Source organism: Buteo buteo, chromosome 9 (assembly GCF_964188355.1).
Source record: "Buteo buteo chromosome 9, bButBut1.hap1.1, whole genome shotgun sequence".
Taxonomy (NCBI): Eukaryota; Metazoa; Chordata; class Aves; order Accipitriformes; family Accipitridae; genus Buteo; species Buteo buteo.
In genome coordinates this window covers 21,916,683-21,937,761 of record NC_134179.1, presented here as the reverse complement: position 1 = coordinate 21,937,761, position 21,079 = coordinate 21,916,683, and the positions used below count along the sequence as shown (strand labels likewise).

Below are 21,079 nucleotides of genomic sequence, written 5' to 3'. Positions count from 1 at the left end.
TTTTACAATAATGGGAGACTGCTATACTACTTATACATAGTTTTCCACAGTTGTTTCCTCTTTGGTGCATGATTTAGAAGTACATTATACATTTTATAATCACTCTTTTTTCTATAATATTAAACATCAGAAACTCAAGTTCAGTATGAAATATCAATTTAAAAATATTACTGTAAGTTTTCCTTTTCTCGGGCAAAAATTAACAGTAAATATTGCTATAATGCAACTATAAAATTAGTGACTTGCAAGATTAGTTGTACAAGATTTGAATAATTTATTGTGAAGACTATTCTCATCATGCATAATAAAATTGTTTAAAGTTGCCTTCAATTAAATTCTAGATGTTTTCAAAATTCTCCTGTGATATTGAGCACATAAGTCAAATGCTTACTTTTAGTTTTTTTCCTTTTACATGTCTATGAATGTCTATTAGGAAGCCAGGAAATGTTAATAATTTTATATTAGTGAGGCAATATAGCATTGTGTACATGGAATATATACAATATCTAACCATTTATTTGGCAGTCATTTGTTAAATGTCCTTTTTTTTTCCCCTCAGATTAGCTACTCGAGTTTAGTTTTACTAAGTCAAATTAAAAAAAGCCAAAAACCAAAAAGCAACAAAATTAACTAGACTTAGATCTTTGTCCAAACCTCAAATCTGTTTTATTTCTTTTTGTAAACTGTTTCTTTCATGGTTGTTCTAACTGGAAATTTTGGACCAGCTGCAAGCTTATGCGCCAAAATTCTTGAAGAAAACCAATATTCTATCCCTTCTTGGTAGACACGAGTAACTTCTTAGGCTAAGATATGCTTTCAAAAGACTCAAAGAAGGAGACTCCTAAGTAGAAGTTATCACAGTCATTTCACAGAGACCAATCATACACAAAAAGATGTTATCCAAAACCACGGTTTGAGCATAAGACTTCCTGAAGCTGCTATAGCCAGAAGGTGGGAGTGGGAGGGGAAGCAAACAAAATATAAACCAAGACCAATAGGGAGAACAAAGTATGATGTAATCCAGAGTGGTAAGCAGTGACTGTTTAACCACTGAAGTGGTGGAACACTGAATTAAATGAGATAAACAGTCTTCACAGAAGACCTGATCCAAAGGTTATTGACTTCAGTGGAAAGATCTTTAGTAAGAGGCACCATTTTCTAACAATCCTGTTGGCTGTCCCCATTACTAATCACTACAAAGTACTAACCGTGCATATGACAGAAAAGCAAGAAGATTAGAATGATCCTAAGCTGATGGGACAGTTGGATTTCAGTCCAGAGAAAAGCTGATTCATTATTTTTTTTACAAAACGAAGCTATGCCACCTGGCTAGATAGCCTGACTAAGAGTATGCTAAAAACCTGGGAAGCAGGACATGTTCTTGGATGCAAGGACTGCATCTGATAATATCTCTACCAGCTGAAGCTTTCTTTTGCTTTCTAGGCAGAAGACTGGCACATGTCCTCCATTCACAGTTTTGTGAAATTTGTTTTCATTGTCTTTGCATTTTTAAAAAAAATTAAAATGACCAAATAAAATATTTTCACTTTACATCATATTGAACAACTCATGTCAGTCAAAATAAAAATTTCCCCCTCATGGTTTTGAAAAAAAAATTAGAATAATTTAAAATTGTTACTCTCCCTGATCAGACATCAAGCTGAAAAAAGTTGTTCACAGAACCCTATTTTGGAATTTCTGACTCAGACTGCATTCATTAGTCTCTGTGTAAAGTCTTTGTCTAAACTGTGATGCTGCAAGTAGAACCAGCTTAAATTTCTGAACGGTTTCATCCGTTAAGAATAGATTGTTACCTAGTTTTTTGTATCATCCATATTTTGCAATGACAATATATCAGCAAAACACTGGTACAAGACAACATATGCCATAACCACAAATACTCTAAGGAAATGCACAGATACACACATCAAATATATGGAAATATAGCATACTCATGAGAAATGCCTAGGGTGATTGCAGCTGAGGGCATGGAGAGAGATGTTACTGGCATTACTTTTTACTGTACAGATGCCTTTTCTACATCTTATGCTATTGAAAAGAGGCTTATCATTGTTACTCAAGGGGAACTGACAGTTCAGACTCTAGAAAATGATTTCACAATAAAGACAAGATACTGACTGCATGTGAGGAGTTGAGAGGATCTATCTAAAAATAGGAGTTGTAAAGACAGTATCAGTACCGCAATCCACAAACTCTTATGCAATTTTTTTAGAAACACTGCAGCATCTGTATCATTTATTATTAGGAAAAAAGCCATCACAAAATTTTCAGTCTGCAACTGAATACATTTCATTTTTGAGTACTTTTGAAAATTCTGACCCTCTGTCCTCTTAGTATTGACAGTCTCAGACTTCTAGTGAAAAAGGATTAAATCTGGCTATGGGGAGAACGGACTTAAGAGTCTATTTGTAAGTCTCTTTTTCTTCCCTTTCTTCTCTGTGAACCAATGAGACTACAGTGAACAGGACAAGCACTACAGCATGAAGGGGAGAAAACTAGCAAGAAAACATTGAGAAATAGCCAAGTTCAATGTTCCTGGCATCACTGGTCTGAGACTAGCTCAGCAAACAGCAGATTCCTGGGAGGTGAGGGAGGTTCAAAATGAGCTGAGACATGTAGCACAGAGACATTTTTAAAAAGGAGCAGAGTACTAGCATTCAAGTAGTAGGGCAAGTGAACAAAATAACAAAACATTACTATCAAGGAACTTGTTTCTGTTTATTTTTCTTCTTTACATGTTTAGTACACACTTTGGACTTCCACTTGACTGACGAAAATAGAGACTAATGAATGTGCTCATACAGACTAGCCTTTATTACCACAGAAACAATATTTTATTTTTTTGACCTCACACTTACATTGCTACCATCACAGGAAGAGTAAGAGGTTAAAGATTTGAAGGAGCAGCACTGAAGTATCACCTTCATTGCAGTATCATTCTCACCACTATAACAGTGACAGGAAAATTCATTTGCAGAACAGGAAGGAGAAGGAGACAGGTTACTTAATTCCCACCATAACTCCCCTCCCTGTGCTTCAGCCTTAGTGCTGGCTACGGCCATACTGTAGGCAGGAAGAATTATCTTGTTAAAGGCTAGCATGGGGACTCAGAGAACCCTAGGCTCCGTTGTTCACACAGACAGCTCTTGCCAAAATCTTTTGGTCTTTAATTTTTACCTTTGAGAACATGGAAATAATACTATGCAGTTTACTGATAAACACTTAGTCATCTCAGAAATCCTTCAAAGCACGGTGTACTAGTGTTAATATCTTTCTGGAAATATTGCCAAGTACTATTCATTCAACACTAGATACGGTTTAAAAAAAAAAAAAAGGAAAGAAATGAGGAAGCTGAATTAGACTAGAATAGACTAGCATAGACTATTTTTCAGTTGGAAGGGACCTACAATGGTCATCTAATCCAACTGCCTGACCAATTCAGGGCTGGCCAAAAGTTAAAGCATGTTATTAAGGGCATTGTCCAAATGCCTCTTAAACACTGACAGGCCTGAGGCATTGACCACCTCTCTGGGAAGCCTGTTCCAGTGTTTGACCACCCTCTCTGTAAAGAAATGCTTCCTAATATCCAGTTGGAACCTCCCCTGGTGCAGCTTTGAACCATTCCCACGTGTCCTATCACTGGATCCCATGGAGAAGAGATCAGCACCTCCCTTTCCACTTCCCCTCCTCAGGAAGCTGTAGAGAGCAATGAGGTCGCTCCTCAGCCTCTTTTCTCCAAACTAGACAAACCCAGAGACCTCAGCCGCTCCTCACAGGACATTCCTTCCAGCTCTTTCACCAGCTTTGTTGCCCTCCTCTGGACAGATTGAAGGACCTTCACATCCTTCCTAAATTGTGGGGCCCAGAACTGCACAGTATTCAAGGTGAGGCTGCACCAATTGAACCTACCGCAGAGTATTCTCTCTTGCTCAGGAATCAATGTCTGAAATTCCCCCTCAGGAAATTTGCTAAGATGAGCTGTTAGTACTACCCCTCCCACTGTAAAGACAAGACCTTTCTCTGTGCTGAATTCTTAGACAGAACATGATTAAGCTTTCATAGTGAGGAAGTCTTAACAAACTCTCGTAAAGGCCTGCACAAATACTACATGAGCACCATATGCTTTCAGAAGAAATAGAGAAGACATATAGAGGTTCAGTTTAATACCTGGCATCACTCTGGCAGTAGAATCACACTAATGATATTTATACAAACATGTGAGGTATGACACGGTCCATTCAAATGGTTTAGCCAGCACAAAATAATCCTATCTGTCCCTCTATTCAAATACCTGCACTTCATTCACTGCTTTGGCATGTAGGGTAGGTGAGAAAAGTGAACTTCAAAGAATTATACAAGGTGAATAAGTAAATTTGAAGCAAAAATTATCTTAAACAAAAAAATTAGAGACGAAGTACATACAATCTGGTAGGTAGACATCATTAAGAGGTGAAAAAGGATTAAAAGATCAGTAAGAAAAAGAAACTAAGTGGGAATTTTAACACCTGAAGTTGCAAAGGAAGCCAGTAAGGCAGAAGTGGTACAGAACTTAGGGGTAAGCTATTCATATTTTTAAGTGATGCCATTATTATTTTTTCCTAGAGAAAACATTAGACTTCAACGAGCAACAATGCTCAGCAGCAATCCAAAACAGCAAGTTGGAAGCAAACTTTTAGGGAATGACAAGTAGAAAACATAATTAGACCACTATAAATCCATGGTTCACCCACACATTGAATACCACTGTCACCTCATCTTAAAATGAGCATATACATACTGGAAAAAGTTCAGAGAAGGTCAAGAAGATGACGAAATGAATGAGTATCTTCCGTATAAAAAACCCAACAGAATAGGGTAGGACTCTTCAGCCTAGAAAATAGATGACTGCAGTAAAAATATGACAAAAATCTATAAAATGATAAGTGACATGAGGAAAGTGGTTACAGATTGACTGCTCACCAAAATTTCCAGTACAAGAATTGTGGTTCATCAAATGAAACCAGTGGTAGCCAAGTAAAATGAAACAAAAGGAGGTGATTCTTTGTAAAACAGGTACCAGATATAAGGAACTGATTGCCAAAGGATCTCAGGAATGCAAGAACTCCAGAGGGGTCTGAGGTAAGGATGGGAAAGTATTTGGAATATGGATTCATCAACAGTATGAAAAGTGCAAAACACATCAGAATGAGGAAAAAGCATGAGCTGAAAAACTGTTGGATATATAATACAGCTCTAATATCTAAGTTATTTTTAAATCCATTTTCATGCACTGCGTTACTTATTAAAAAACAATATTACAAAAATACTGCATATACCTCTGTTGGTATAACTTTTTTTTTTAACTTGGTTAAGGCTACATAGTAAATGTAATCCTGAAAGTAGGTTGACATTGTTGAAGTAAATGACCCAGTGCTTTAGCACTGATTAGTCATTTAAAAGGTGCATTTGGGCTGTGCTACTCAAAAATGTGTAAGTAGCAAATATGCAACAATATTACCTCCATAATAAAAGTCTGATATTCATTATCAATATAGTTATATCAACTATCTGATAGTCACACTGATTGCTTCACAAATGCCACTTGCTGAAAAGAAACAAGCAACACCCAGGGCTGTATTTGAGCTGAAGCGTCTAGACAACCGTTTGGGCAATTTGGTACACTTGGCATACTGCAATTAGGTGGCATTCTCATTTCTAGAATCAGATTACTTTCCTTCAAATATCAGGCTAATACCTTTCAATATTTTGATCTTTAAATGTCAAGGTAGATCATTCTCAGCAACTGAAAATAACATATGAAAAGGATCTCAACACAGGAGGATCAGAGATTGTTTCTCTGATTCAGTAGAATCATAGAATCATTTAGGTTGGAAAAGACCTTCAAGATCATTGAGTCCAACCATTAACCATGCCCACTAAACCATGTCCTGAATATTTACTGAATCCTGAAATTTCACCTCTCCATTGCCTCATTAGGATGATTACAAACACATGGCTTTCTTCATCAGTTACAATTTGTGGCAAAGATACATTCACGAATTTCTTCTCATGATACCAAATTAGTATTGCAGCAATTACCAGGGAGTGATGTTCACAGCATCCTGATACAGCTAATCTACATCTCAGTTTCATTCTTCCATGAAATATGACATAGAACAAAACAACTAACAATGTGATGGAAAGCCAAAAAGCTCACAATTGCACAAGTGTATTTGGTGATCGGGAGGTATGAGGTACAAAAAAAATAATTATAAATTTAAAAACTTCCATTAAGGATTGGGATAAATGAATGTCTAACTCATCTTTCCCACACACCCCCCACCCCCAACTCTACATTAATACTGACATTGTCAATATTTTCAACTCACTTCCTCCTTGAATACAAAAAAGGTAGGCTGAATGTGTTCCTGAAGAAAGAGCCAGACAGTATAAGACAGATCTCTAACCTATCTCTGTCTTGAGTAGAAGTCAAAAACATCTAGGAAGGGTTTCAATGTTGTTGGCCTGTTCATCTAGTCTCTACAACAAGGTTAAGGGCAAGTGCAGACCACATAACCAGGGAGTAGAAATTGGATAGCGATACTACCCTGAGCAAGAACTTGAGGAGAACACCTTGCACCTGATAATTCTGGCAAAGGGCAACTGGGATTGAAAAAGAGACCAGTGCTATCTCTGTGTCCCACTAAGAGATTTTTCCATTGGCTACACCCACACACTTAACACAGACAGACACTTTTGAAGGAAAAGTATTCCTCATCTACAGCCACTTCAGCTTCTCTCTTAATCCCTTCTTTTCATATTAAAAATGCCTACCAAACTCACAAATAATGCTCAGCATTTGTAACTTCTATGTAACCTAAACTCTACTCAACTGTAGAAATATTCTTCAAGGCAGCATCTTCTGAGACAGATTCTGCCCACACAGAGGGAAGGATTTCTTCTCCTGTTTACATACCTTCTGCACAACAATAATGATTATGATTTTTGAAAAACAACTTTCTGTCAGAACTCCTCTATGTGGTGACACTAATATGGACCAGGGAATCAACTGGCTATTCCAATTAAGATTTAACAAGGTGGGAATTAAATTCATACCCTTCCTCTTGGTTTTTATACTTTCAGAAAGCCTCACTGTAAAGAAACTCAATGTTTCCCAGAATAGGAGGTTTTTTAATTCTTGACTTCTTAGAAAAAGCAAGTGCTTTCCTATCAGATTAATTAAACCTTTCTCCCACTGTCTTCACTGGATTTGACTTCCAATCTTTGGTTGCACAGAGAATTAGTTTATATTAAAGAAACAACAAAACAATTATTTTTGACCTAAGTATTTTTTTCTAGCCTATACAAAATACTCTAAACCTATGTATGTTTGAAGAATGTTTTTTCTAAGTGTAACCTCCTATTTTATTTCCTATCAAACTACAGGTCAGGTAAAACATGTCATTTTCTGTGAAAAGTTATACATTTTCCTAACATGTTACAGTGATCAACTGGTGCACCTGAAGTCTTCAGAGGGTCCAGCTTTGAAACAACTGCAAGCAAGAGGGAAGATTCCCATGTATCAAAGTACAAATACTATACGTGCTAGTTCAAACAAGCATTTACTAAAAGAAATCTTTATACATCTCACAGAAAAAAAAAATCATGACATTGAAAGTTTATCTTCAGAGCCTTACATCCACCTAGTCATCAAGGTAAAGAAGCTGTGACACACATTGTAGTCTAGTAAAAGAATGTTTTCAATAAAAAAGGTACAGAGGCTCCTGTGTCAGGGAAATGAAGCAAAAATCACTATGGTAACCCACTAATTTTTAGTTCTCAACCTAATGATCATCTGAGGAAATAAAGAAAAAAAGAAATACCATTCTGATATGGTGTTTAAGTAAAGATGAAAATGTCACAAAATGGCCATTCTTCTTTACCCGAAAATAGTAGCCTCATCCCGCCAGTTATTAACCCTTACATAAGCAACTCTTTCTCAGATAGTGCCAAAAAAAATTACCATGTAAGCAAAAAACATCAATTAAGTAAAAGTTAATGAGTAACTCATTAATATAACTGATCTCTTTCAGTTCTTTCTCTGGCTTACATACACTGAGACAGTGGAACTTGCTTTTGAATTTTGAAACACTGTTTTGGGAAACTTTAGTATTTACGTTTATTGATGGCATATCAGAAACATAAATACTAGAAGTCTACCTTTGCCAGTGTGATATAGAGACACTCTGGTCTCCCTATGATTTTTTCAGGTATCACTGATCTTAGACAGTACAGAAACTGGAGTGCTAACAATCTTTCTGCATTCAAGTCTACACTTTTAGAGAAATTTCCTTATTTGAGAATTTATCAGTTTTATTCATTCAGAAGCTGTCTTTATGCAATTTCCATTAATTCATGAAAATACTCAGTAAAATTATTTTATGCAAATAATTCTTGGTCTACAGTTTATTCACATTTGACTGAGCGAACTTAAATTTGTGCTAGTTACATTGACCTGAAGATAAATCACATGGGTTATTTGTTTATTTGTTGTCTTTTTGTTGCTGTTGTTCTAGTTGTTGTTGGTTTTAATTCTGTGATTGGCCAAGAGAATATTACTCATGCAGATAGTGACACTATTAAATGCCAAAAATATTTTGCTTAGCATTAACATTTCTGGAAATACTCTATTCAATCAAGTCACTAAAATGTTTGTTGACAGCATACATGAAAAGAACATATTTTGCTTTTTCTAAGATGACAAGTTTTAACTTAAGACGCTACTGTAGATGTAGATTTGGCTTTGGAACTGGCTTGCCAACCTATGCTTCTTCCTCACTTCATCAGGTTTCCTGAGCGTACACCAGAATGGTGTGTCTACATACCTCATGGATTTTGAAGCAAAGCAGAGGTACTTAATGTACATTTCCTAACTCTGTCAGTCTTACAAAATGTCTGTCATATCTGATAAATACAACAGAAGTCCTACCCTGGAACAAAAATAAATGACATGCAGATATAATTCCATGAAAGACCAGGAGCCAGGCAAATACCACCTACAACAAAATTGCAAGTAAATCTGATATTGGTATGAATTGTTTTATTTTTCATGTTACATGTTTGATGAACTATGAAAAAGAATCAACCTGTGTTAACTCTGTGTTAATGCTAAATATTTCATAATGCAGTCTATAGCTACTCAGACAGATGAAACTAGTGTTTAATTTATGGAAAGAATGTTGTTAAGAATGTAAGCTGATTAATTTATGTGGAATGATACTCTTCCAGTCACTATAAAAGTTAAGCTTTAGGCTTTTCATTTCAAGATGTTCTCTCTCAGGGCCATATCTCAGATTAATAACTACCTGTGTGAGGTAACATTAACTTAGGGTGGCTTAACTCATATGCCTTTCGTATAGTATGCCTGTATCTAATAATTCCCCTTTTCCAAGTGGAATGGAACAGATGCATTCATCCCTTCAAAGTCTTCTTCCCATTAAAGAAATGGTTTATCAGATGCTGGCCATTTACTAGGCTCAGGACAGAACACCAATTAGAGCACATCAGGCCAAGTTACAAATTATTAATTGTACACGTAAGATCAGAATTAAGTTCCACTCAATTCAGCAGGCCTTAACCCAATGTTTCGGTCGTGGATATATACTGGCATGCTAAAAAAAAGCCTTTTGCTGTTTAACTCAGCCAATGAAGAGCACAAGGAGACACTGATTTAACCAAGAGGACAGCAGACTGCTGGAATCAATATCTGTCTGCAAGAGAATTAGATAATCAAAGAAATTGAACAATGTAAATTAAATTAATTATTAGAATAATTACTTTGGCATTATATTTTCAGTGCAGGCATGTTCTCCCAAAGAAACTGTATCAAATTTCTTTGCAAGTGATAAACTGCTAACTCATGTTCCGTTCGCCCCTCAAAAAGCACCCAGTTGGAAACATTTTGAAAACACAGCACATAGGTATGCACTATTTCTTTTAATATCACTTTATCTGGTCCCGCTAGATTTTACAACAAATACCCATTCAAATGATACAACTACAAACACAAAGTATTTGCGATGATTTTTCCTAGATGTGCAACTGATCTCCTATCTGGTAACTCATTTGAGACTGCAAGCTTACATCTTTTTAAAGTGTATCAGCAGGGTATTTTCATTAAAAGATATTCTCTTCTAATTTTGCAGCTGGCATTGGATATTTCCTGTGAACATAAACAAACTACACATATCTATATCCAGTACTCAAAAATAATTGTATTAACAATTTTGTATGTGAATGTTGCTTTGCATGTAGAAGAACAAAAGAGAGTAAGTTTGTACCTCTTTATATGGAGATAAGCCATTCAAAAAGTGGAACAGAAAAAATTAACAGAAGGATGAATACTGAAGCTAAAATTTCACAGAACATCATTAGACATCAAAGAATCTGTAAATAAATAAATACTTCAGATGTCACGCACATTCAAGTCACGTTATTTCCTTGAATTACCAAGTTGTGTGCAAAGCAATTGTTGGAAAAAAATTTGAAAAAAATATACAATTATTGGAATTTGGTACACATGGCTTTCCCTCTCTTAAGTGGCTGAAAATACTGTATTTTCAGCTACAGTTGTTACATTTCCCTTGTTCTTTCAACCACAGATCCTCATTCTCATCTCCATCACATCTTTTCTACGCCCTCAGTTAAAACAAGTGACTGGTCCATGATTCATGTGCCTGGACTCACGATGAAATAGCAGAGGCCTCTGACAGAAGGAGAATGAATAGGTATATGCAGGGGCAAAGGGTCAGTTACAAGCTCTTAAATGCAATAAATTAAACCCTGAGTAAAATCATTACCATTTAGCATCCCAGGTTATACACAGGGACTGAAAATGCGACTTGAAAAGTCTTTTAACAACTTCACTAGGTCCATCATTTTTCCCAGTATTCTCACCTTTGTTCACAAGTGACACGGGAACATATTTCAAGCACCTAAAGTTGTCTGGAAGTACTAGTCCCTACTTCTACCTAATAATTCTTCTACCTCTTGGTTTACTTTGTAGAATATGATTATTAGAGTGTACCTTGTATGCATTTATATAGGACTATGTAAGATGAGTTTTTTAAAATTGCAAATAGACTACCTCCCCATTTTTCAAGCATACCAAAACACTCTGCCTACTCAAGGCAGATATTTGCCAGTTAAGCAAAGGGGATTTTTTGCTGCCAGGTTATCGTGCATGGAATAACATCTGATCTTACCTCTCCATTCTCCAGAGGATGGATTTTGGAATAATAAGAAGTGCATATGACTTCATCATCTTTTATATAGGATGGAGTTCCAGGACGGGGATGAATGTTGTAGCGTGTCAGGCACTCGCTGTCTGTGATAGCATAATACTGCCATGGTTGATAGTCTACACCATCCAGCGAACGCTCTAATATCCAATTCCCAGGTCGAGGCGAGTTAGCTGCTTTCACAATAACATACGCAATCTGAAAAATCTGAAAAACAGATGAAATGTTAAAATATCTGCAAATACCTAATTATAAATTCATTCTGATTTCTTAATAGCTACCAAACTAAGAACAGTAAATATGATAATGTTTGATTTTGTTTCCCCTAAAAATGCAATATGGCCTCAGATTCCATTGAAACTCTAACTACAGAAATAAATTCTCCATTAACATTTCTGAAAAGAGATTAGTTGCATTAGGCCAATAGACACTTTGAAAACAGAATTGAAAAGCACTCTAAATTCCACATTGCTAAGCTGCAGTTTCAGCCAAATGTTTGCAAAGTTTGTTTTCAAGTATTTTCAATTTGTAGGAGTGGGTTTGTTTCTGTATGTGTAGACATACATTTATAGACATACACTTTCTGCAATGTTTAAGACTTGCCAAACTCTGTTACACCTTTATCGCTGTTAAGAAAAACCACAGGTTTAAGCTACTGAAAGTTAATAATTTTGAAATCATTCTATAAAACACTCTTGTTTCAATCACATGACTCAGCACTGCGGCCATAAATAAGCTTTATAGGACAGAGACACGTCAAATATCACTATAAACAGAATGTAAGCATGTAATCAATGCTCATTATGGTCCATTTCAACTGCCTATTCAATTGATTTATAAAGGTTTATTTCTGTTTGCAGGCTTGTTGGAATGCAAGCCACAAACAATACATTTGCAACTGCAGAATGACATACGTTAGTGACGCAGTTTTGGTTTGTTTTTTTTAACCTAGTAACACCTAGATGCTACAGAGGTAGAACTGAAGCTAAGGAAAAGAAACAGCTATTTCCATTAGAAAAGCAGAACACACAGCAAGTTAATATTTTTAAGATGCAGTGCTGTGGGTCTGAACACGAGGGTGCCAGAGGGCATTATGGAGAGAAGAGTGTCGATTTAATACTTAATGTTTTCTATATCGGATAGCCATTGTAAAGTAGCTGCAAGATTCAGACTTAGTCCACATAAAATCTATTGTGAATACTTAGACAATCAGTAATGTTGGTGAAAGCAGATCCTACAGTAATTGATGAAAGAAACAGTAAGAGGACTCAAATTAGTTTTTTTAATAACCACTAGTATGATTATAAAATAGAAATTATGTTAAGTAGCAGAGTACTGCAAATACTACAGTACATTTGATGATGGAGACAAAGAAAATGTTTATCTCCAGTTATCATTCCCACCTTCTGTGTAGATGCTGAGAACATGGTAAGATCTACAATAGCTTCAGTCAGGAAGTCAAATCACTAACAACCAAAGTTTTTCAGATAAGTGGGTGAGGCTGTATTTATTTTGACCTGAAAAACACATGTATAACTGTGCATTCGTGGAGGATTATCTCAAGTTATCAATATTTTTCTTCAATAGCATAAAAGAAAATCTCCAGAGACAAGAGGAAACCTGTGTTTCATTCCATTGTTCCAAGGGGAATCATACAACCACTTGCCCCTGCTTCACAAATGCCCTTTCCTCTCTTAAACTCCCTAATAGATACATTCCATTGTGGCCATGAGTAACTATAACTGTAACTATAATGGATCAGTGTCACCAATACTGTTTACAATAAACAGAGAAAATGACAATATTAACATATCTCTCCAAACTGTTCCCCCCCCCAAGTTAAGCTCTTTGAAAAGAAAGAAAATAGCTGGAGTGTTTAATTATTTATTATTTCCTAAGGGAGGTAATAAGCAACAGCTGTATTTTAAGGAACTAGTTTATCAAGAGTTATTTTGTACATTGTCTTTTGCATGAGTAAAGAATCCAACATACAATGTAAATTGTTTTTACACCAGCATGATCTAGTCAAACCACATAAACTCTTTCAGCTCCAGCCATTCAGAATAGAGGTTTCATTCTAGAGTACTTCTAAATACTTTTTTTAAAAGTTTTTAAATAAGTGTTTTACCCCAAGTTCTCATAAGACTATTCTTTATATGTTGAATGGATAACAACTAAGGTTAAACACATTGCTAGGGCTTCTACCATGGAAGATCTGTGATTTAGGACATAGCTGACAATAAATTCATAATCTTAGGTGTGCATATATAGTTTCCTCTGTGGAAGTCCTAAAATTTGCAAAACGTCACAGAAGATTCAATGCGGAATACTGCCTTTAGCCAAAAAACCATTTAGCTCTGCAAACTTCTTGGATGCATTGGCTCTGTGGGGCCAAGAGTGTAATCAACACGAAGTCTTTTTTTTGTCTGCTTGCTTTGAAACACTAGGCTGTGTGGGAGAGTGAAACTTTCTACAGTTACTTTTCAAATTAGAGCCCTATTTCAATAACATTTCCTGCACATTCTGCTGAAGATTTGTTTGAAGTCTTATTTCTTACCTTCTGGGATAGCGTACAGTTTGACTGCAATTTATTACATACCTTTGGCTTTGATTATTTTTAGCATACTTTGTAAATGAAACTGCAACAAAATTTTATAAAAAAAAGCAGTGGAGAGGAAACCGCATATTGCAGGTCATAGTGGGGTGAACATTATTCCTCTTAATCTAAACTTGGCAATGAAAAAAGTTTGTTAACATAAATAAAAAAGTACACATGAAGGGTTGTTTTTAACTATTACTCAATTACAGGTTTTGGCCTGATCCAGTCTATTACTGCTGTCCCAGCCTCTGAGAGTTCCTGCAGTGGCTTCTGCAACAGCACCAAGCTATCTGCAACCCACTGACATGTGAAACATTTGTCTTTTCTCCTTCACATCTCTATTCAGGATCAGAACTGAAATACTTTTTTGTATAAAACAAAATTATTTCCTGGGCAGAGAAATAGAGCTGGAACTAAAGACCGGAATTTTTAAATGTTGATAGGCTGTTAATGCTAATGGCAGTCAAGGGAAGATGAGTGAGCACATACATCAAAAACATGCTCTGGTTAATATTATCCCTGATCTTTCTCACTAAGGCTAGGCTGAAGAAAGTACAGTATGCTAAACCATGCTTCTTAGAAACACCTTTTCTTTAGGAAACAACTAGACTTGTAGAGCTTTAGCATGAATCAGGAAGATGGTTGTCCCAGCTTAGAAAGCTACACTAGTCACCAGTGCTATGACACAGACAATGAACATTGTGTATTCCATGCTTTGATGCAATTTCTAAACAAGTTGACAATAACAACAAGTGCAGACAAAATTGACTAAAATTAATGGCACTTGTATGATGATTCTCAAAGCAAGTCAATGTCATGGAAGCAACACTGACTTTCAAACCAGTTGGAAATCTGTCCTTCTCCAGGTACAAGAGTAACCCTTCTTTCATTGTGGAGTTGCTTAGCAAATGGCGTTCTGGTTACTATAATACAACCAGCTAGAGCTTCGTGGTGTAAGAATACTAATACTAATAAAGTCTAATGTATCACTGAGTTTTGCTGTATTTGTTTCCACAATCAAAAAAAAGGAACCTGCTCAGCCTTCTGGAGCCAAGTTTCCCAGTAAATTTTAACACTGAGCTTCCGTTCCTACAGGGTAATTGATGGAGCATGCCTGGTTGACTTTTCAAATAGCATCAATAGGCTGACACATGTCAATTGATGTAATAATTGTACAATCTTAGAGGACGTCTGGTTCTGTACAAGCCCAATAGAAAGTAACCTGGAGACCAAAGTTTGCTGATATAAATGTGGCAACAGAGCAAGACCAAGCTGCCTAGTAGCATGTAACAGACCATTAACACAGCTGCCAAAGTGCAGCTGGTGCTTTTTTCTACTTGCTCGGCTCATGTGACTGAGGTGTAATTATGGGAGTGGGAGGGAAATAGTCTAAATAGTCCTTTAAGCCTTTCCCAAATTATAGACAACATACTCCTCAAGATGAGAAACAAAATGAGTCTTGGGTCTCATTTTCACTGGTAATTGTCTCAGCGGTGAGATCTGCAAAGCACATACCGTGAGGAACGGTTCCATAAGTTATAGCACTGTATCTTCTTATGAACGCCTCATAAGACATAGAAAAGTGCATCCTACTACACAGGATAATTTGCTACACTAATATTATTCAGATAGAGCTGAAGTGAATCATTAATCTGCATAGGGTTAGCTAGTGAAGCGGGAAATCTCATTGTGTCTGACTCCTACCTGCACTTCTATTTAAAAAATAAATCCTTCAGTTAGAAACCATTCATGTAAGTCAGAATATCATCAGAGAAAAAATACAGTACCACACAATTCTATAGAAGTATTTCCATTTCATTTTCTCAACAGAAGAATGTAATAGCTCTAATGGAGGCTTCTGTCAGCAATCTGGTGTAAACTGTGTGTCTACTTATTTACCATAATTATATTATGTTGTTGATTATTATTCCAGTTCAGTAGTCAAGTAAACATTGTATTCTTTTATTGAGAAAAGTGCACATTTTGGGCAAGGGTTTGTTTCCTTACAGGCTGGCATAAATACTGTTAAAACTTTTGGCCTTAAACATCCCATAGATTTATTTAACCAGTCATTTAAAAGTGCTGTTAGGGACAGGACAGCAAAGCAATGCAGATACCCCTTGTCCCAATGCAAAATCCATCTGGATGAGTCAGCTGAGAAAGCTACCTCAGAACGCCCTGCAGGCTAACAGGGGTTATTGCCTACAGGGGGGTACAACTCATTAAGAGAAGCAGGGGAAAGAACATTTTTGACGGTATAAAATTCATTATGGGATATGTTAAGGGGATTGTGCAAATGGATGAGGTTTACTATGGAACATTTAGGGGAGGGAATAAAGGCAGGGAAAGGGAGGGTTCAAGGTGGATCAGGGAGCAACAAGCGTAAGATAGAAGAAAACGGAGATAAAAGGAACCAGTTGACTTGTAAATAGCTAGCTGGTCATCATGCTTGTCCTGACCTCTATCACTGAAGTCAGTCCTATTTTCTCATTCTAAGTATCTTCTGTTTAGGTGTGCTCCCTCTTCTGAGTGGGTATGTGTGAACAAGAGTTAACTTCAAACTCGACTAGCCAGCAAGTAGAAGAGGTCTGAGTACCAGCAATTAGAGTAGGGCTGCAAATCTCCAAGGCTCTTATGTTTGGGTGCCAGCAACTGGGGACACCAGTGAGATCTGGGGCCAGCTAGTGGACAGGTTGTCTAAGGCCAGCTAATGCATGTTGTGTATGCATCCACAGATGTACACAAACACATATGCCCTTACCAGAATTTAATCCTAATCAGCTGGAGAGGAAGAACAGGGTGAGGCAGCCTGTGCTGTGTTTGTGTTCATGTGGGCACTGATAGGGCACTGTGGTCTATTTATGTTGCTCTGTGAACCCATGTGAGTGTGTCTTTCACTGTCTCCGAAATAGGACCTCTGCCTTGCTACAGACTTGCTGCATGAAGACGAGAGCCACAGCAGCCTTGCACCTACCAGGCTAGTGGATTTAGTAACTTCTAGTACCTAGGATGACCAACAATCGAGAATCCCAGATCTAAACAAATTCTCAATGCAAAACAGTGTTCCTTGATCATTAACTTCTGTCTTTACACTCATGGATAAAAACGACTGTTATATATGCAGGACATCATGCATCTCAAATTAAATATTACATTTGCACTATTTTTCATTTTGGACAAGGCTCTCCTACAGGCTTAAGACATGAAACAGACCAAATCCAACTACTTCTGCTAATGAGCTAAAGCAGAGGTTTTGTGAGTTTGAGAAACAGCTCCTTGTGTCCTCAGAGGCTGATATTAATTCCTTATGATTCTATGTGGTCAGTCACATTTCAATTCACATATGCTGTTATGCATTATTGTTTGTGTCTTTTATGTATGAAAGAGAGTAGACAGTTTTGATGCAAGAATTTTCAAACAATTGCCGATTTAAGAACAACTAACCTTCTCATTTTAGTCTCACACCCAACGCGGACAGAGAAAAACCCTGATGTAGAAATGGAGCGAGTGGCTCTCCAGATTCCTCAAACCACCATCTAGCACATATCTTTTTCTATTGCTGTCCTGAGAGACAGTGGCCATGGTTTCAAATATTCTGTTCACAGTTAGAAATTCTGTAATTGAAAATGTTGGCATGGAAAAAAAAAAAGATGCTTAGCAGGATTCAATTAATACCAGTTTAGAGAGCTGAACAGCTCCCCATCATGCTGCAGTTTGCCTTCTAATGACAATGCCTCTCCTGTTCATGTGAGCTGCTTCCAACTGAAACGCTGTTACCAGATGGGGAATTTGGGCTGAAAGATGCACACACTTGATTCCAACACAGGGGGTTTTTTTCCATAGTGTTGCAAACAATTCTGAGTACTAGCTAGCAGGGCATCATCTGTCTCAAAAAAATTGTAGCTACGAATGTCATGCAAAATAAGATGTCCACAGCACTTTGTGGGAAAAACTGAGAAAGATTTGACCATAGCAAACCTTCAAAAGCTGTAAGATGGGTGTCTCCAAATCAAGCCAAGTTTCAGTTAGAAATCTTCCATCTTTTCTAATTAGACAAAAAATTGACTCATGTACAATGCTCAGTCCCATTCAGTTAATAGCTGCAGAACGTGCATTTAAAAAAAAAAAACAAACCAATTTAAATATACCTCAACTTATAACAAGCTCAGCTTTCTCCCTCCCCTGTATGTAACAGCTACAGAGACTCAGGTTCCTTTAAGAACATTTTCTTCTCTTTGAGAAAAATAGATCCTTTATTAATACCTCTCAACTTTTGCTCATGTTATAAGTAAAAGATGATTATAACTTGTGTCATTTAAAAAAGAAATTAAAAGCAAAGTCTATTAAAACAGTGCACTTTATAAAATGTCAAACTGCAAAGCCCTCAAGTTGTCCAGCTGTTGAATATCTAAGATACATTAAGCCAAATGGAGGGAGTCAGTACCTGTAAAGTTTCTGGTAATATCAACTTTGTTCTTTGCAATTTTCTCTGTTGGTTTTCTCCATTACCTACTGTTCAGTTGTTTGTGAAGGCCTCAAAAGAATAGCTGCTTTCTGTTGACCATTTTTGCTGCTCATCATTGACCACATTTAAGGGCTGAAGTTACTAATTTCTTCTCCCAGTGCTTTCAAATAATAGCAGAAAGCAATTTCTTTTCTCTTTATTTCCTAAGGCTAATCACTTCTTTCCATGGAGAGAGAAGATGGTGAGGAAAGGAAAATTGGTGGAAATTACAATATTCAAACCTTTCTTCTTCAAACCTAGACAATAGAAGAGAAGACCAGAAAAGGTGGTTCTCCTATTTTGGTGCTAAAACACCAATAAAAATTAATTTTTTTTTTTGCTTGATCCAAGAACTGATGCTCAGCCTGGGTCCAGTAGTTGAAAGTATCCATGGTAAAGTGTTCTCATTTCCTTCAGTGAGGTTTTCATGCAGTATCCTCTCACCAGCTGCATTTCAGAGTGATCAGTCTGTTCCTCTAGCTTAAGGAATCAAGAACTATCACAGCCATTTTTTTAGGCTCCATTTAAAAGTTCTACAATGCACAAACCTTGAAACCTAAACATTTAAAAACTATTCTCAATCTCCTCACCTGTTACAGCCTCATACCAAGTCTTTACATTTTAATTCCATAATGAGAATATTAATTTTAACATAGATAAAACTATTTAGTCAGACACATAAAAATCTGCTTTTCCTAGAGAACACTTACTTTTCCTATAGAATCATAGAATGGTTTGGCTTGGAACAGACCTTTGAAGGCCTAGTCAAACCTTCCTGCCTTAAGCAGGGGCATCTTGCACTAGAGGCTGACTGCTTGGTACTTCCCAGGGTCCTCTTTATTACCCTTTTTAAAAATAGGTGTTATATTCCTTTTTCTCAAGTCATTGGGGACTTCACCTGACTGCCATAGCTTTTCAAATATGATGGAGAGTAGCTTAGCAACTACATCAACCAATTCCCTCAGGACCTTGGGATGTATCTCGTCAGAGTTATTCAGATTTCCTTTTTGTAAAACGGAGAGCAAGTTCTTGCTGCACTAATTTTATCAATGTGAAATTAAAGATCTCTTTCAATGTTATGGTTTCTGACTTTTCTGCAGAGTGCTAAAAAGTATATAAATAAATACTTGTTATTTAGTGAAGCATCATCTATCTGTCACCCACCTTGTAGAGAGGGATACAAATAAACATCTGAAACTGTTGTACTGTTAGCGTAGAGCATCTTCTGCACTATCAACATTTAAACCTTTAACATTTCCCTGCTGAAACCTTCACAAGCTTTTACTTTGAGCTCTCTGGAAAAGGACATGTTATTCACCATATATAAGGTATGATAAGAGACATCATCTTGAGGAACTGGGATTTTTATTTGATTTTGATTGTAAACTCTTTGAGGTTAAGATCATTGATCTGAATATGAAATAGGCATGTACTAATTTATACCCATTCCCTGAACATGACACAATGTTCTCTCCATCTCAGTCTGGAAATAGTGTGCGATATGAACAACTTGAACAATGAAAACATGAATAAAGTAGTAATTTGAGCCTTCAAATAAAAAATTACAGACTTTTTTCCAAAATATTTTTAGCCTTTTGTTTGCTTCTTTCTTTTCTTCACTTTCTCTTCATATACACCATGCTTCATTTCTTTAGCTAAACATGATAGTGGTTAAAAAGGCTTAAAAAAATATTCTGGCAGTGCTTCTAAGATGTCTCATGTCACTAAACTTTGGAAATTTCAAAAACATTCTCAAGGAAAGAAGAAAATGGGAAAGAAATGAGATTCTAAATCTGATTTCCAGGTCAAAAAAGTGTATGCATGTTCGGGTTTCACTTTTGCTTTTAGTTCTTAATACTTTTTAAATTATTGTGAGAACTGCTTTAGATGTGGATATGTTGCTGTATGGCATAGCAGGGGATATATGGAATATAAAAAGTGAATTATGAGATGAATAATTTTATATATTTCCATCTCACAGCCCCCTTTTATAATCAGAATTTACTTATGAATAATTAGAAGACATAACACACTAGGACTCACAAACAAAGGAAAGGTTTATCTTCACCAGGAAGTTGTATGTTCTGTTTAAGAACAGACCAAGTCTGTTTTTCCATGTTTTGTAGCTGGAGAGATCCAATACACTCCCCTCTTAAAGCTTATTCAGTCACTTAGTCCACATTAGTCCCAATCGAACAAAAAGAGTTACAATAATGACTGTTTTTACTGGCTGTCTAAACTGCATCATTGATAAATGAGTCTCTAAGTGCTTCCACAGAGCACGTGACCAGCTGCTCATGGACTTCATGGAGCACAGAGAGAGAGAGAGAATAATTTTGCCATCAATACTTTTGCTGAAAGGAGTGTATACATATATATTCATTCTTCATTGTTCAGAACAAGGGATGATTTTATGCAGCCCCAAGGCCTATTTAAACATTTACTTTATTCCCATTAGTACTTTTTCCTAGAGTGGTTTTAGATCCACCAACAAATCAAGACCATTGTACAGATGAGGAAAAACTCTTGGCAAGTCAAATTCAATGCTCTTGACCAAGCTCTGACCTAATGCGCACATTAATAAGAGTAGCAGCATTTAACCCTGTGCCAAATACTGCCATTTGAACACTTTTACATCCTGCTAGCTTAAACAAAAGGCAATTAAAAACAACCTTA

The 21,079-nt window shown here is 36.5% G+C and overlaps 1 protein-coding gene across 9 annotated transcripts in view; it reads right to left on the bottom strand.

Moving 5' to 3' along the window:
* LAMA2 (laminin subunit alpha 2) overlaps positions 1-21,079 on the bottom strand; it is a 375,334-nt gene that overhangs the window by 246,339 nt on the left and 107,916 nt on the right. For all 9 annotated transcript variants that reach the window (XM_075035675.1, XM_075035668.1, XM_075035670.1 and 6 more), the window contains one exon: positions 11,265-11,507. In XM_075035675.1, coding sequence (XP_074891776.1) covers positions 11,265-11,507 — 243 coding nt within the window. The remainder of the gene's footprint in view (positions 1-11,264; positions 11,508-21,079) is intronic.